This window comes from Eublepharis macularius, chromosome 7 (genome assembly GCF_028583425.1).
Source record: "Eublepharis macularius isolate TG4126 chromosome 7, MPM_Emac_v1.0, whole genome shotgun sequence".
Taxonomy (NCBI): Eukaryota; Metazoa; Chordata; class Lepidosauria; order Squamata; family Eublepharidae; genus Eublepharis; species Eublepharis macularius.
Window position 1 is genome coordinate 98353503 of NC_072796.1, and position 16578 is coordinate 98370080.

At 43.3% G+C, this 16578-nt stretch overlaps 1 protein-coding gene across 1 annotated transcript; it reads left to right on the plus strand.

The window, feature by feature from the left end:
- The first annotated feature begins 1296 nt into the window (after nt 1-1296).
- GDAP1 (ganglioside induced differentiation associated protein 1) lies at nt 1297-13461 on the plus strand. The gene is made up of 6 exons (XM_054985522.1): nt 1297-1413; nt 2133-2325; nt 2607-2780; nt 3844-3938; nt 4222-4336; nt 13079-13461. Exons 1-6 carry the CDS (start codon nt 1297-1299, stop codon nt 13459-13461), a joined length of 1077 nt encoding a protein of 358 aa, XP_054841497.1.
- Nucleotides 13462-16578: the final 3117 nt, after the last annotated feature.

Below are 16578 nucleotides of genomic sequence, written 5' to 3' on the forward strand. Positions count from 1 at the left end.
TGTAGTGATACTCTTATCCTTCTGCAATAAATTGCATTTGTGAAAATTTTAAGGAAACTCTTCCTGAAATTTTTTAAACAACAACAGCAACAACATTTGATTTAAGTCCCTTCAGGACTTAACACCCACTTAGAGTGGTTTACAAAGCATGTTATTATTATCTCCACAACAATCACTCTGTGAGGTGGGTGGGGCTGGGAGAGCTCTAGAAGAGCTGTGACTGACTGGTTTCAAGAGGAGGAGTGGGGAATCAAACCCAGCTCTCCAGATTAGAGCCCTGGAACTCTTAAGACACAGACTTATAAATATCACATTACCAATTTTCAGTTTTTTAATGCTGCAATTCTTCCAAATATCGGACAAGTTGTTGGCACTGTCTCCTGTATTGTTCTCCAAGGACTTGGTTTGTTTATTATGTTAATAATTCCTTTTACTTTTAAACCTAGTTTTATTGTTATTTAACATCCTTTAGAAGTTGAAGGTAATTTTTTCTTAAAAACCTGGCCATGGCTACCAGTATGTGGAATACATGTCAACCTGCATAACACACTAGCAGAGAAATCTCTGTCTCTCTCAATGGTGGGAGCCCTAGATTTGAAATTATATTGAATTCTCTTCACAATTTCCATCACGATATCGGAATGACATATTTTCCTTGAAGCCCATTCATCCAATATGCTCTAATGCTGATAAATGGAAATTATTATATCAAAGACAGCATCACTGATCATGGGTAAGTAAGAACAATCACAATAGGGTAAAATTAATGGGAGGATGTTCATCATATTAAATTTGTTATAAGCAGGTGGAAAACAATCTTTGCAAGATATACAAAACAAATTTCTTGTCTCTGTGGATCTTTTCAAAATACAACACACTTATTTGTTCTTCCCAAGGCTTCAGACTTTTGCTTTCTTGAATTCAAAACTTCCTTGTCTGATTTTTTTGGTTCTTTTTTTGCAAAGGAGAAAAGTAATAAAGTCCAGGAAAAATCCTAGAAAGGGGCCCCCTCCAGTTATTTATGTTTTTCATTCACATAGCTACCTGTTAAGATTTCACCATGTTCTCCTGTATTCAGATTCTCAGAATACAATTGAAAGATAATTCTTCCATCTCCAAATGCCATCAGAAATCTTATTTGCCCTGAGAATGAGGGCACTGTCAGGGCAGCTGCTTCACTTGTCAGCACTGAGCATGCTCGGTGCATGGAGCAGACTCAGTAACAGCCAGGGAACAAATATCACAGGCAGCTGCTTCTGATAAGACAGTGAATTGAACGGGAGGGGGAAAGGTGAAATGGCTGAAGAGAAGCAGGATCAGGGTGCAAGCAGAAACCTTTTACCTGAAGGAGATTCCAAGATAGATGCCAAACTTATCCTTTATCACTGGACGCAGTCCTTCAGTTCCCAAAAGGTAAGTGGCTTGTCTTGCGGTTTCCAGGAGTGTCAAATTTCAGGACCCGGACAGCTCCCTGGGTCCAATCTCCCCACCTTACGCATGGTTGTTGTGGATGACAGGACCCTGTTTTTCTTCGTATACAGATGCATGCATTTGGAGGTGGGGGAGGGAAGAATGAAAGGGGGTGGATGCGTAGGCTAGGAGGCTTTAACAGGCCTCAGAGACTTCACTATTTTCACTGATTGTTGCCCATTGTAAGATTATCAACGTTAGATATTTTTAAAAGCAAAATATCTAAAGAGCATTTCCTTCAAGTCTCTTAATACATGCAGATTATGTCGACTGAGGAAAAATGCCACAGGTGAAGCATCCTTTAAAAAAGGGTTTCTTTACAAGAAATATACATACACAGACCAAATTGAATGAATAAAAGAACTCTACTAGCCCTGCTTTTCTATGGGCCTGTTACAGTCATTGGCTTGAGTCCAGACTAGTGCTTCTGTGGGCGCAAGGCTTTTTGCCCATGCAGCATGACTTTCTTGTGTCATCCCTCCTAGGCCAGCCCCAACTGCCCCCTTCAACCCTGCTCCTGGAGGACAGGAGACCAATATGGTATGCACTTCTAGACTATCCTGTATTCAGCTTCCCATATTACCTCTAGGAATCACATGAAATGTGCTATGTGTATTGTAGTGTGTACATCTTCAACAAGAAAGTTTTCATATGTTTTCTAGGTGCGTTTGGTGATTGCTGAAAAGGAGCTGAAGTGTGAAGAACACGATGTAAGCCTTCCCTTGAGTGAACACAATGAGCCTTGGTTCATGCGACTAAATGCGTCAGGAGAAGTCCCTGTCCTCATTCATGGAGAGAATATAATTTGTGATGCAACTCAGATCATTGACTACCTTGAGGAGACTTTTGTGAATGGTAACAGCAAGACTTCTGGTGTAGTTTTGTTAATGCCACTGCTGTGCATGACTTCCATGGAGGTTTGTTTGCATGTCCACACAATTTCCTGTGGCTTGAGTAAACTTTTGTCTCTATGGATATGTAGTGTGCAATTTAATTCTTGCAGCACACAGAAAAACTGGGGTTGTTAGAAAACCCCAGTGAGGTTTGGCAGGTATGACATCATAGTGTTGCACTGGTAAAAACACATTAGTCATTAACAATGTTGTTTTAGTTTTCATATATCCTTGTTTTTCCAGAAAAAACTCCAAGGCTAATGCCAGAAGAAGGGAGCATGTACTATCCAAGGGTTCAGCACTACAGAGAGCTCTTAGATTCCTTGCCCATGGATGCCTATACACATGGCTGCATTTTACACCCTGAATTAGCAGTGGATTCTATGATTCCAGCTTATGCCACCACTAGGATTCGCAGTATGTACTTTCTTTATAACATGTAATGAGTCTGCGCTGATTTCCTGTAGGATTTCAAATATAATTCAGAATGCTGGTTTCAATCTATAAACATTTAACTGTCTTGAGTCCTAAATGCCACGAATCTTCTTGCAATCTGCCATTACAATAAGGACACCCACATGTCAAGTATACAATCCTCTAAGCTTATTGCAACAATGAAGATGCTGGTTCACATGATAAACTTTTGTTGCTCATCAAAAATGTATTTATTTTGAAGAATGTCCTAGATAGGCATAGGCCTTGTATTTCAGGATCAGTTTCCATGATTACAGTAACCTGGCACAGATGTCTCCCCGCCACCACATAGACTTACTGCGTGGGGGGAGAGAGCAGCTATAAGCAACTGGCCCTGCTCCCTGCCTCTGTATAGTTGCATAGTCTTCCCCATGATCAGCAATGCTCTGAAAGTAGCATTGGTGACCATGGGGAGGGAGTGAATGTATGGCCACTTCCACCATGCAGTTGGACTCTGTAGATGACAGGCAATTGCATGAGGTAGTGGGCTGCGCCAGTGTACTCATACTCACTCTCCGTCCCATGCAATGAATCAACGGTTGTGTGTTTTGGGTAGGGTGTGTGTGTGTGTGTGTGTGGTCTTTACTGGGCTAATGACTGAACAATATAGATATGTTCCTGCAAAGGTCCCAGCACTTAAAATGCATTAACTCTGTGAATGGAGCCTTAGAGACCATTGGACCCTCTGTTGTTGGGCTTCTTAATAAAAAGTTCCTAACCCACTATTTTAAATTAACTATATTGACATTTGGGAGGGAAGGTGGCACAGTATATCCCCATCTTGGAAGCTAAGTAAGGTTTGTACTTGGGTGGGGGGCCACCAAGGCAGACTGTGCAAAGAATGGAAAACTACCCTTCCTTCTCACTTGCCTTGAAAGCCATTTGCTGGAGTTTTCATAAGTTGGTTGCAACTGGATGGCACATATGCATGCATGTTAACATTTACAACTAAGAGTTTGGAGGAATTTTTATTAATCTTTAGTGAGCTTATTTTTGCTTTTATCAGGCCAGATTGGAAACACTGAATCTGAATTAAAGAAGCTTGCTGAAGAAAACCCAGATCTGCAAGATGCATATATAGCAAAACAGAAACGTCTTAAAGTAAGAACAGAATTTATTTATGGTTTAACGTTTTCAGGATATCGTATTAATGAGCAATATACCAATGAAATGTTTACTCAAAAATAATTCCATTATATGTTCGTTCGTTCGTTCATTCGTTCGTTCATTCATTCATTGTAAACAGATTTATTTAGATATTGTATTTATATAACTCTGCTTATGTGGATATGCTATTTGCCGTTAGAGCTGCTGGATTGTCTCTATTTGTGTTGATTGTTTGTGTGGATTCACAATGAAGTATATCATTCTTTATGTTTTTTAGACTAAACTTATGGATCATGATAACATAAAGTATTTAAAGAAAATACTGGATGAACTGGAAAAAGTTTTGGATCAGGTTGAGACTGAGTTGCAAAGACGAAATGAAGAAACACCTGGTAGGGAATTTTTTACATTTCATTCTTGATTAACCTGTAGCTATTTCAACTTGGCCATGATGAACCATCTCCATTCATCTGCTCAGTGGACTGTGCCTAGGGCTATCCTTGAAAATGATTCAGAAACTGCCTCTTCTCCATCATTTTTGGCCCCTTGTTTGGTGAGGATGGGTCTTAGTACCCTGGCACAAGCTGTCACTTAGTTTCAAGTTGTAACTCAAGTAATCAAAGCAGAGCTAGAAAAAAAAACAGAAGAAGACAACCAAGATAAAGGGATTGGAGCATCTTTCCTGTGTGGAAAGGCTGTAGAGTCTAGGACTTTTCAGTTTAGAAAAAATATGACTAAGAGGTGACATGACAGAGGTGTACAAAATTATGCATAGGGTAGAGATTGTAGACAGAGAGCTTTTTCTCTCTCTTCCAAAACTTGGAAGCTTTCAATGAAGTTGATGTGCAGGATTCAGGACGTACAGAAAGAAATATATCTTTACTCAACAAGTGATTATAATGTGGAATTTGGTGCCAGAGGATATAGTGATGTCCTCAGGCATAGGTTAAAAGGGTAAGATTCATGGAAGATATGTCTATCAGTCATGATTTATTTTATTTTTATTTATTTTAAAATTTTAAATGCCATCTTTCCACCCAAATAGGTCCCCAAGGTGGTGAACAATAGATTATAACATTTAAAACATATAAATACAATATAAACAGATAGGCATATAAACAACACACACACACACAATCAGGGAAGATGAGTTTATTGGGGGTACACCCAAATATTCTTCACCTGCTGACTACTAACCATGATGTCTAAAGGGGAGCTCCACATTCAGAGACAGTAAACCTCTGAATTCTGGTGCCAGATGGCAATATCAGGGGATGCCTTCGGCCTCTATGCTGGGCTTTTGGCCCTCTGGAGTAACTGATTGGCCACAGTTTGAGACCAGATGCTGGACTAGATGGAAAGGGGGTCTGATCCAGCAGGGCTTTTCTTATGTTCTTATTTGTTATGACATCTAAAGCCCTACATGACCTTGCCCTATAATACCTTATGGATAATACACTAGTTTTTATGTCATTCTTTACAAAGATAGAAGTAGGAGGCCCACAAGGATTTGCAGGGGATATCTCTTTCCCCCTGCCCCATTATTTCCTCCATCGTCTCCCTGAAAGTCCCAAAGTCCTCTCTTAGGGTTGACAGTGCAAGCCTGGCAACCAGCAGGAGAACCAACACCGGCAATGTAATAACATCACTGGCAATGTGATGATTTGCTTCCAGTGCAACCCATTCTGGTTTAACCATAGAGTTGACTGGATGCTTGAATGTGCCTAACAGTGCGATGATGTCACTTCCTTTCATGCTGGAAGTAACATCATTGCATCAAAATAGTGGTCATCACCCCCTCGACCCCCAATTTTTCTCCTGCCACCCATGAGAGCAGTGGTGGGATGTGTCTGCAGAGGTGCAAAGTCTCCTGCCAGTAGTGGGAACCTGGCAATCCTAGCCTCTCCCTTTTCCTACTACTTTTTCCTTCCTACATGCCAACCAACCTACCTTTATCTGCTGCCCTGTCTCTAGACTTCCCTCCATCTCTCCCCCTCAAAGCCCCTACCTGGGAACACTATGGGCCCAGTTGCTCAGTGGGTGACCCCGCCAAGGACTTGGGGGGCATCTAATTTCCCTCTCTATCCATTCCCCCACACTATTTACTCTTTCCCTCCTCCTAGCAACCCTCATATCATCATTTTCCCCTGCTTCCTTTTCACCCACTACCTTTTATCTGCCCTCCCCCTGTTATATTTATTATTTATTTATTTCATTTATACCCCACATTTCTCCCCAATGGTGACTCAAAGCAGCTCACATCATTTTCCTCTCCTCCATTTTATCCTCACAACAACCCTCTGAGGTAAGTTAGCCTGAAAATGTATAGTTGGCCCAAGGTCACCCACGGCAGAGTGAGATCGGACTGCATGAGTATACAAGCATATTCATGTCTCTGCTGCCAGCAGAGTGACCGCAACATCTTCCACCCCCTTGGGCTCCTCCACGGGGAATAGAGATTGCTCCCCCCACCCATAAAGTACCATGGAACGAGTTGGGATTTACTCCCTCCAGCTGGGGACGACCAATACTACCCCTCACTGTGATACTCCTTCCAGTTTGCCAGGGAGGGGATGCTTGCAACTGGCACACAGGAACATCATACCAGACACTAGGACCCTGCAACCGCCTGTGGAAGGGCCAATAGCAGGTGGGATTGTACCAAGAGCTGCTCCATTCGCGGTGGAGACACAAGCACAAACCTCCGGGATTGGTGTGCTCAGAGGCACTTTGCAACACGTAACTTTTCCCCAGCTGATGCCCCAACAGACAGTAATCAGTCAGCCAAGAGGAGTACAATATGTAACTACAACCCCGCTCATAGTGATGAGTGTGGGAGTACTGGTCATTGCCACCAGGAATGGATTGCTGACGAGCTCTCAGTACCAGGGAGTCCCCACTCTCCAACCCCCACACTCAACAGCAAGAGTGACTGCAGTCCTGACAGGGACGGGACCACAGACTGGCCATCCCTATCCAGGAGACCATACAGTACACCCCCTTCAAGTAACGTTGGGAGTCCAAGCACCACAACCTCAACTGGCCCCTTTTATTCTGCCACAAAACACCCCAGTTGGTTACGGGATCTATGCCACATACCAAATGGCCCCTGGGGTACCAAGAGACCAAGGGCAACAGGGCCCCATAATGGTCCAAATCCAAAGACAAGGGGGAGGCCAAAGAGTTGGGGCTCTAGTAATGGAGGCACCACAGGGGTGGTTCAAACTGGAAGCCCGATTTGACGGAAACCCTGAGAACTTGGGGTTCTTCATTGTACAAGCCATGGATTTTTTCCAGGATTGGGGACACTTGTTCCCAAATGAACATAGCAGGGTGAGCCACTTAGGGTCTTGATTAGGGGGGCCAGCAGCTGAATGGTGCGTGAATTACATGATTTGAATGCCTTTGTGTATGCTTTAAGAGCCCAATTCGAGGATACTCTGGATGAGGAGTGGGCCAGGACAAAACTAAAGACAATAAGACAAGGGCAAAGGCCCATCCATGAATATGCAGCTGAGTTTAGGTGATATACGGCCAAGGTACGGGACTATCATGAAGGGATTACAATTGAATTTTTCTGTAATGGATTAAACGCTGATCTACTGGCCAAGCTGTTGGTGCAAGACAACCCCAAAACACTGCTGGAATGGATCCAGCTGGCATGTGAAGTTGAAAACTGGGACCAAGTAGTGAAACTTGTGTGAATGCAGCAACATTCTGGAACCAGAAGATAATCCTCAGAACCCAAGGGAAGAGGATTGATGGGACTCAGACAGCCAGCGCCCGGAGAGGAGAGAGCTGTGCATTAGAGACAAGGCTTATGCTTGCAGTGTGGCAGCATTGGACACTTTGCCTCCCAATGCACGGGAAGAAAAGAACCTATGGGGAGGGGTCAGCCCTCCAGGAGAGTGGCGGGTCCACCTAAAACCCCGAGCAGAAAAGTGCCACCAAAACAGGGATGACCCGAAACAGGCTTGGGAGCTACTGAACCACCTGAGGAACAGACGGAGGACCAGCGTGAGCAGCCGTCAGGAAACGAGGAGGACCTGCTGTAAAAAAGCCCTGCCAGCAGTTCCCCCAGAAAGCACCACCAAGAGAGGTGAGAGAAAAGGGGGCTCCATTATTTCTACCAGTGATGTTAGTTAACCCTGAAAAGGGGGCTCATATACGAGTGAAGGCACTGATTGACTCTGGTTGCACTCGAGACTTAATAGCTCCAGCACTAGTCACAGGATTGGGGCTTGATGTAATAGAGTTAAACAAACCCATTGTGTTTGAGCAAATGGATGGATCTAACATGAAAGACCTGGCCACCTATCAAACAGAACCAGTCCCCATGGGCATGTGGAACCACTGGGAATCCAGAATCCTTATAGTTAGCACAGTAGTTAACTGCCCACTGGTATTAGAAAGCCGATGGCTATGGGACCATGACCCCCATATTAAATGGAGGACAGGAGAGCTATATTTTGATGGCGGGGAAATTGCACTGGTCATGTATTGGCCCAAGAGTGGGGACGGAATGCACCCTCACCCCTAGAGACTGTACTACTCATCTGGGAGGAGCTAGATCAAATCCCCCTCAAATACCAAAATTTAAAACAAGTATTTGAGGAGAAGGAAGCTGATGAACTCCCCCCCCCCCCCGCATAGGGCTAAGGACTGTGCTATTGAATTAATTCCGGGGGGGGGGGAGTTGCAAAAAGGGAAACTGTACTCCATGAGCCCATCAGAGAGAAAGGAGTTGCGAGAGTTCATTGACAAAAACTTGGCGTGAGGATTCATCTGCCCAGCAAGCTCCCCCCATGCTGCGCCAGTATTGTTCTGCAAGAAAAAGGATGGGGGGCTGAGACTGTGCACGGATTACTGTGGAATAAAGGCTGTGTCAATGTCAAATGCATACCCCCTCCCGCTTATCAGAGACTTATTGAGAGTGGTGGCACAAGAAAAATTTTTCTTTAAACTGAATTTAAAAGATGTGTACTTCCAAGTAAGAATAAGGGAAGGGGACTAATGGAAAACAGCATTCAACACCTCGCTGGGGCAATTTGAATATCTTGTCATGCCTTTTGGATTGCATGGGGCTCTGGTTTTTTTTATGAATTTAATTAACAAAGTGTTACATGAATACCTGTACAAAGGTGTGGTGGTTTATCTTGATGATTTTTTGATTTAGTCAAAAGATTATGAATCACGTGTCGAACTGGTAAGGAAAGTGCTGGCCACACTAAAGGATCGTAAGTTACCAGTGAAATTGTCCAAATGTGAATTCCAGAAAGAGGAATTGGATTTCTTGGGATAGTGGGTATCACAGCATGGATTGAAAATGGATCTGGCCAAAATTCAAGCCGTAGTGGGGCGGGATCCCCCCAAAACTAGACGGCAATTACAATCATTCCTGGGTTTCACCAATTTCTATAGACGTTTCATTAAAAAACTTTGCCCAAATCTCCCTACCCTTGACTGACTTACTAAAAACAAAGGGGAAGGGACCTCAAGGAACGAAACCCAGTGCTAAACTAAACTGGACTACTGAGTGCCAAGAGGCGTTTAATCATTTAAAAAACTGTTTACCTCAGAGCCAGTGTTACAACATCCAGAAGAAAACCGTACATTTGTGGTACAAGTGGACACGTCTGATGTTGCGGCTGGAGAGGTACTTCTCCAAATTGATAAGGAGGGGAAATTGCATCCCTGTGCAAAAGTGTCCAAGATAATTTCTGAAGCTGAGCGCAATTGGACTGTGTGGGAGAAAGAAGCTTTTGCAGTCAAATTAGCGCTCACAACCTGGAGGCACTGGTTAGAGGGGGCCAGAATGCTGTTTGAAGTATGGACTGATCATAAGAACTTAGAAACCTTGTGCACCCCCCGCAAATTAGATGCCAAGCACCTAAGGTGGGCTGAATTCTTTTCCAAGTTTAACTTTACCCTGAACACCTACCTGGCAAATTGAACTTTCTGGCAGACGCACTTTCGCACATGCCCTAACATGACAGCCAGAGGGAGGAGGTAATTGATACCCTGTTCTCACCGTCCCAGTTAGGAGAGGCAGTAACTACACACAGCCAGACTGCAAAAAAGCAAAGCAACCAACAGCCTAATCTCTCCAACTGGGAACAAAAAGTAAGAGAAGAGGTGGAAAAGGAGGGTGTGTTTGTACCCAAAGCCAACCTGCAAAAGGGGGAAATGACAACTGGTACAAAGCAGACAAATTATACATCCCAGCCAGCCTGAGAGGGGAAGTGCTGAAACAATGTCACAATTCCAGATTGGTTGGGCATTTTGGATATCTAAAGACTTTGCACTTAGTACAAAGGCAATTTTGGTGGCCAACCATGAGAAAAGGCATTTCTCAATATGTATCTTCATGCCCAGTGTGTATAATGGGAAAATCTAGAAAGGGAAAGCCACCTGGGTTACTACAACCATTGGAAACTCCTTCTAGACCATGGGTTGTGATCTCAATGGACTTTATCATTGATCTTCCCCCCTCCAAGGGATGTACTGTAATCCTAGTGGTAGTGGATTTGTTTTCTAAACAAGCTCATTTTATTCCATGTGCTGCCATTCCTACAGCAAAGAAGCTGGCCAGCATCTTAATGCAATACGTGATAAGACTTCATTCCTTTCCTGATAAGGTGATCTCCGACAGGGGAACATAATTCATTGCCAACTTCTGGTGGGAGCTTCTTAAAGTTGCAGGGATTGAACAAGGTATTAGCTCCGTCCGCCATCCACAGACGGATGGACAATCAGAACACACTAATCAAGTGTTAGAACAATTTTTAAGATGTTACATCAATTATCAACAAGATAATTGGACAGACTTCCTGCCTTTTGCAGAATATGCGTACAACAATGCAGAACACAGGTGCAGCCCCTTTTAAAATAGCCCAAGGCTATGAAGGAACAGCAGTATCTTTTGTTACACCCCTGGCTCTCAACAACCAGGAGACTTAGGGGAATGGTGGACTAACTTAACGAATCAATGGAAGAGACTTTGAGCAAAGCCAAAGAGGACTATAAAAAATTTGCTGACAGAAAACGTTCTGAACAACGGAAACTGCAACCAGGGAACTTTGTGTATATCTCCACAAAAAACATTAAAACAGAAAAACCTTGCAAAAAACTAGGCTGTAAATTTTTAGGACCCCTCCCTGTGAAAAAAGCAATAAATGAAGTGACTATGGAAATCGAACTTCCAAAGAACTTAAGACAAATCCATCCAGTATTTCACTTCAGCTTACTGAAAAAAGCTCCCCCCCTGACAAATGGCACCCAGAAAGGAGAGCTCCTCAACTATTGCTAATAGATGGCCAAGAGCACCATGAAATAGGGGACATCTTGGACTCTAAGATGAAACACAATAAACTTTTCTACTTGGTGCACTGGAAATATTTTGTGGAATCGCACAGGGAGTGGGTGGAAGGTTCACATATGAATGCCCCCAGGCTCATTGCTAAATTCCATAGACTGTACCCAGACAAACCTGGACCCTTGTAAATGGGAAGGGCCCACTTAAGGGGGTGGTAATGTCATGTCTGCACCCATCCATGTCATTTATGTTTCTGTGCTCTAATACATTGATCTCATGTGTTGCTCATATGATTGTGCTTTGCACTGTAGTCAAATAATCAAGTATCAGTGTGAACCTTCTTGCTGAAAATGAAAGTGCCTTACTTCCCAAATAATAATAATAATAGCAATAACATTCGATTTATATACCGCCCTCCAGGACAACTTAATGCCCACTCAGAGCTGTTTACAAAGTATGTCATTATTATCCCCACAACAAAACACCCTGTGAGGTAGGTGGGGCTGAGAGAGCTCCAGAGAACTGTGACTAGCCCAAGATCACCCAGCTGGCTTCAAGTGGAGGAGTGGGGAATCAAACCTGGCTCTCCAGATCAGAGTCCCATGCTCTTAACCACTACACCAAACTGGCAGAATAAGCAACTGTTATCTCTGAAAGTATGCTCAGTGACCTTGCAGCTGTACTGTAACTCTTCAAAGGGGAAAGAGGGAGTTTTGATTCCTTATAATCTTCTGCCTTTCTCTACCCAGACTAAGCTATTATGTTCTCATGGAACTTTTTAGGATTTTCGCACCTAAAGGCAAACTGCTCAAGGGGAGGGGGGAATAATGCTCTTTATATTAATAGTGCATATGCTTGTATACTCATTCCTGCCAACCTATCCCATCTATGGATGTACCCATGTACTTAATGGATCTCTTTTCAACCAATGCACTGGAGTGCTTGCAAGGAGGGGTCTGGGGGGTCTATCTGCCATGGACTGCCATCCCTAGAACTGACAGATGTTCGTGTGAAACTATAACCACTACACCACACTGACTTTCGTGGGTGGCTGCTGCTGAACAGTAACAAGCAGCCAGGCCTGGGTGAGTCATGCAAGTTGCATGGTAGCAAGATTTTTTTTTATTTCAGATTTTTCTGCAAACTGGGGCCTCTCTCAGATTTGTGGAAAGATCTGTCTTGTATGCTTGGGCTCCAGTCTCCAGACTGAAGTATCCATAGATTTAGCCATGTTAAGAGTTAGATATATTGACTGATGGCCCGCATTTCATCAAATAAGAGCATTTTCCCTGAGATACGGTCTTAGGATAATTATTTTCTTATTTTATGTATAATACAGATACATTTGACAACTTCTGACCCATTTTAGTACAAAGTATAGCACAAATTTCTTGACAATACAATATGAAATACTATTTAGTTGCTGTTGGGAGAACTCTAGGAAAGTCTGAGAAACAATATCAGAAAATATCAATTTTTTCTCATTGCTAAATTGAGTTTCCTGCTGCTTTAGACAATCAGGAAAGCCTATAAGCTTCCAGTGGTTCTTACTCTATTTTTATTCTAGTTTAAAAGCTGCATCCTGCCTTCTTTCTTGCACTTGTTTTTTTTTAAATGAAAATATTTGTGCAGGTATGATTTATCTCTCTCTTAAGAATCACAGTCAAAATTTCCGTTGGGTCTTTTCAGAAAGCAAACAGCTTCCTAGCTGTTTTAATGTGAACCATGCTCTTAAGGAAGAAATCTGGAGCCAATAGCAAATTCAATCAATTCTACTGCAGTTTATTCCCCATCTCCTGTATGTCTTTATTTCTGATAGAAAACGGACACCAACCATGGCTCTGTGGTGAGTTTTTCAGCTTGGCTGATGTATCCCTTGCTGTAACGCTGCATCGGTTGAAGTTCATTGGATTGGCAAGGAGAAGCTGGGGAAATGGAAAGCGACCTAACTTGGAAGTCTACTATGATCGGGTCTTGAAGAGAAGAACATTTCACAAGGTTTTAGGACATGTCAACAATATATTAATCTCAGCAGTTCTTCCAACTGCATTTCGGGTGGCCAAGAAGAGGGCACCTAGAGTTTTTGGCACTACTCTTTTGTTTGGTTTCCTAGCAGGAATAGGGTATTTTGCTTTTGTGTGTCTGCGGAAGAGACTGGCCAACATGTTGCTATCAATTAGAGCAAGACAAAGTTATCTGTAGGTGGTCCAGCTACTTAACTACCTGATAGCCAAAAGAAGATCTGACAGATAGAACAGGCCACTACATTCCCATAGCTCAATACTTTCCTGTTATTACAGAAACACAATGTCAATGCAGACGTAGGGGAAGTTAAAACTTAAAAGAAAGTGAGACAATACAATGTAGTTTTCAAACTGTGGATCCTATAGTAATGTGCAGTTAGAAAGAATTCACAATTTTTACTAAAAGCCATTCTTTAAAATTGTTTCTGGTGGGTAGCCATGTTGGTGCAGTAGAACAGCAGGATCTGAGCCAAGTGGCACCTTAAAGATCAGTAAGATTTCCAGGGTATGAGTTTTTAAGAGTCAACGTTCCCTTTGTCAGATACAAGTAGGAATCCTTTCTGATGAAGGGACATCTGAAAGCTTATACCCTGAAAATCTTCTTGTTCTTTAAGGTGCTACTGGACTTGAATCTTGCTATTGTTTAAAATGTTATTTGATGTGACCATTTTATAATTATACATTTTCACACTGCTCGTGCATCACTTTGAAAATAGCACATACACACGCCTTAAAATGGCACTGTGAATGTGGTGAAATGTAATTTTTCTACATCAGTAATTGTTTTGGCAAAGATCAGATTGCAAAAATATTATGATAAAAGGTCCAGTTAGATATAGATTGGCACAGGAGAACAAATATAAATCATATTTGGAAAGAACATGGAAAGTACATGATTGGTATACAATGGGCAGGTTTCCAAGGAGCAAATCACAAGTCAGAACCTGTTGATCATCCATGGGGGTTAATTACCTTAATGAAATATGTCCTTTGCATAATTGTTGCACAAAAGAACTTTGTACCATAAAATAATTCATCACTAATGTACATCGTGCACTTGATATTGTGTGTATGCAATTTTTATGGAAGAGCATTTTATGTATTAGTGTGTGAATGTAGTCGAGGTGGAGCTTCAGAGAATACTTTCTCCATAAGTATAACTTCTTCAGAAGAATGTCTACATTTATAAAGAAGTTGTGTACAATAAGTTGTGTAGTTCTATCTTTTTTTCCAAATAAAATTGCTCTACCAACTAGAATTTTGGCTGTTGAGCACAGATCCAAAATGGTGTGACTCTTAAGTATTATTGGATTTATGGTGTTTTAGGTATGGAAGGAGATGCATAAAGAAAAATAGCCTATTGCAAACACAGACCCTCCCAGTATTGGAAAGATGTTTCATCTCCTGAGTCTCCCAGAACTCTGAAGTCTGCTGGAGGAAATTCTATTGATATTTGTGACTCCATCCCACCAGAAAGGCTGGCTGCCAGATGAGCCACTGTCATTCTGATCATTGCTCTAGAGTTTCATGAAGTCTCTTGGTTTACTCTGTTCTTACTGTCTTGAGTACCTGTAAGTCAGTTTTTGTGTTCTGTTCTTTAGGGATTTTAGCGTAATACAGACAGATCCTGCTTAGAGTGCTGGGAAGCAGAGGTCAGGGGAGACGAGAAGGATCCTGGGGTTGCAATTAGAGGTGTGCACTGAAATTTCCATTTTAGTTTTGAATCTGGGGTTTCCAAATGAACTCTGTCCCGTTATTGGTTTGTTCTAGGTGGCCTGTTGCTGGTTCAGATCTAATGCATTTGGCTTTTCTCATTATCATGAGTTTCAGCAAGGGTTGCCAGGCACCTGGAGTCCCTCGACAGGAGACGCCCAGGTCCCTGTAGTCTCCCGGCAGGGGATTGGGAGCTGGTACTCACCCTGGCTTCCTATCCCTGGCTTGCATGATGACATCACTTCCGCGAGTGACACCCTCAGGTGGGGTCAAAGGGGGCCCTTGTTGCCACCACCGGCTCTCTCTGCGAGCGTGGCGGCTTGCTGCCACCACCGCTCGCTCACTCACTCTCATTTGGTGCACAGGGGCTGCAGTAGCAAGAAGCAGCAGTGGCAGAAGGCAGCAGTGGTGGCAGTGAGAGTGAGCAGCCGCGCTGGCAGCGAGAGCCTGCTCTTAGTGCTGCTGCCTGCTCTCGCAGCGCAGGAGCATGCCCCCTGCCTGGGGGCGTGCCACACTGCCTGGGGAAGGGGCTCCCCAGGGAGGGCGCCCCCCCACCAGCCAGGTGAGTGGGCATGGGCGGGAGGAAAGGGTGAGATCTGGGGATCCCCCACCCCTGGCAGGGGAGTGACAACCCTAGTTTCAGCCCATTGTGCACATGCAAGGCAGCTGTCGGCTGCACATGCACATATGCACGCTGTTCTTTTCAAGGGGAGGTTAGGAAATTGAGGCTGTTTTTGCATATAATGGCACCAAAATTGCATAGAACAATAATCAACCCACCAAGTTTAAGCATACACATAACAATGGGGTTCAGTGTTTAGAGTCGATCCCGCAAATGCTTGGCCAACTAGTCAACCAGTGCAGCAAGGTGAAATTAAAAAATATTTCCTACTTTACGTTACTGCCAATTAATTACCATTGAATCCTGCTGTTGCCGGTTGATGCCATGTTTCCCTGTCCTTTAATAATTCTTTATTTCCAGCTTTCACCCTAATCTGCATAACACGAGCCTTTGCAGCAACCAGGAACTCAGAGGCTGGAGGAGACTCCTCCCACCTCAAACTTGTGTGTGCATGCCAGCATGGATGTTGGTTGCTTGCATGCCAGCCTTTCCTTGCATTGTGTGTAAAAGCCATGCTGTGCCATCTGCTGTTCCTTTCCCTGGCGCAAAGCAATCTTTTTGTGAATCGGAGCCAGTACCATTGCTTGGAAAACACAGAAGAAAAAATGAACTTATGCGCAATATGCACATCCCCCTTTCCAGCAACAGAGTTACTCTATGCTAGGGCTCAGTCTCTCCCCTGGGGATCCGATTGGCTGGTTGCCATTAAGGAAAACAGTTCCAAATGCTGCCATCTCAGTGCCTGTCTGAGCTGCTGCTGTATGGTAAGAATGAAACCAAAACACACACACTTTTTGGTGGAGAGGTTTCTTTACAGCTTCATTTTCCAAATTTGTTACACTGTTGCTGTAAAGAACCAAACCAGCAATTTCTGGGTGTACTTCTGGCGCTTTTGTTTCATTTTGCGCACCCCTAGTTGCAACCTCCTCCCATCTTCTCACCGATGCCTAGTGGGCCCTC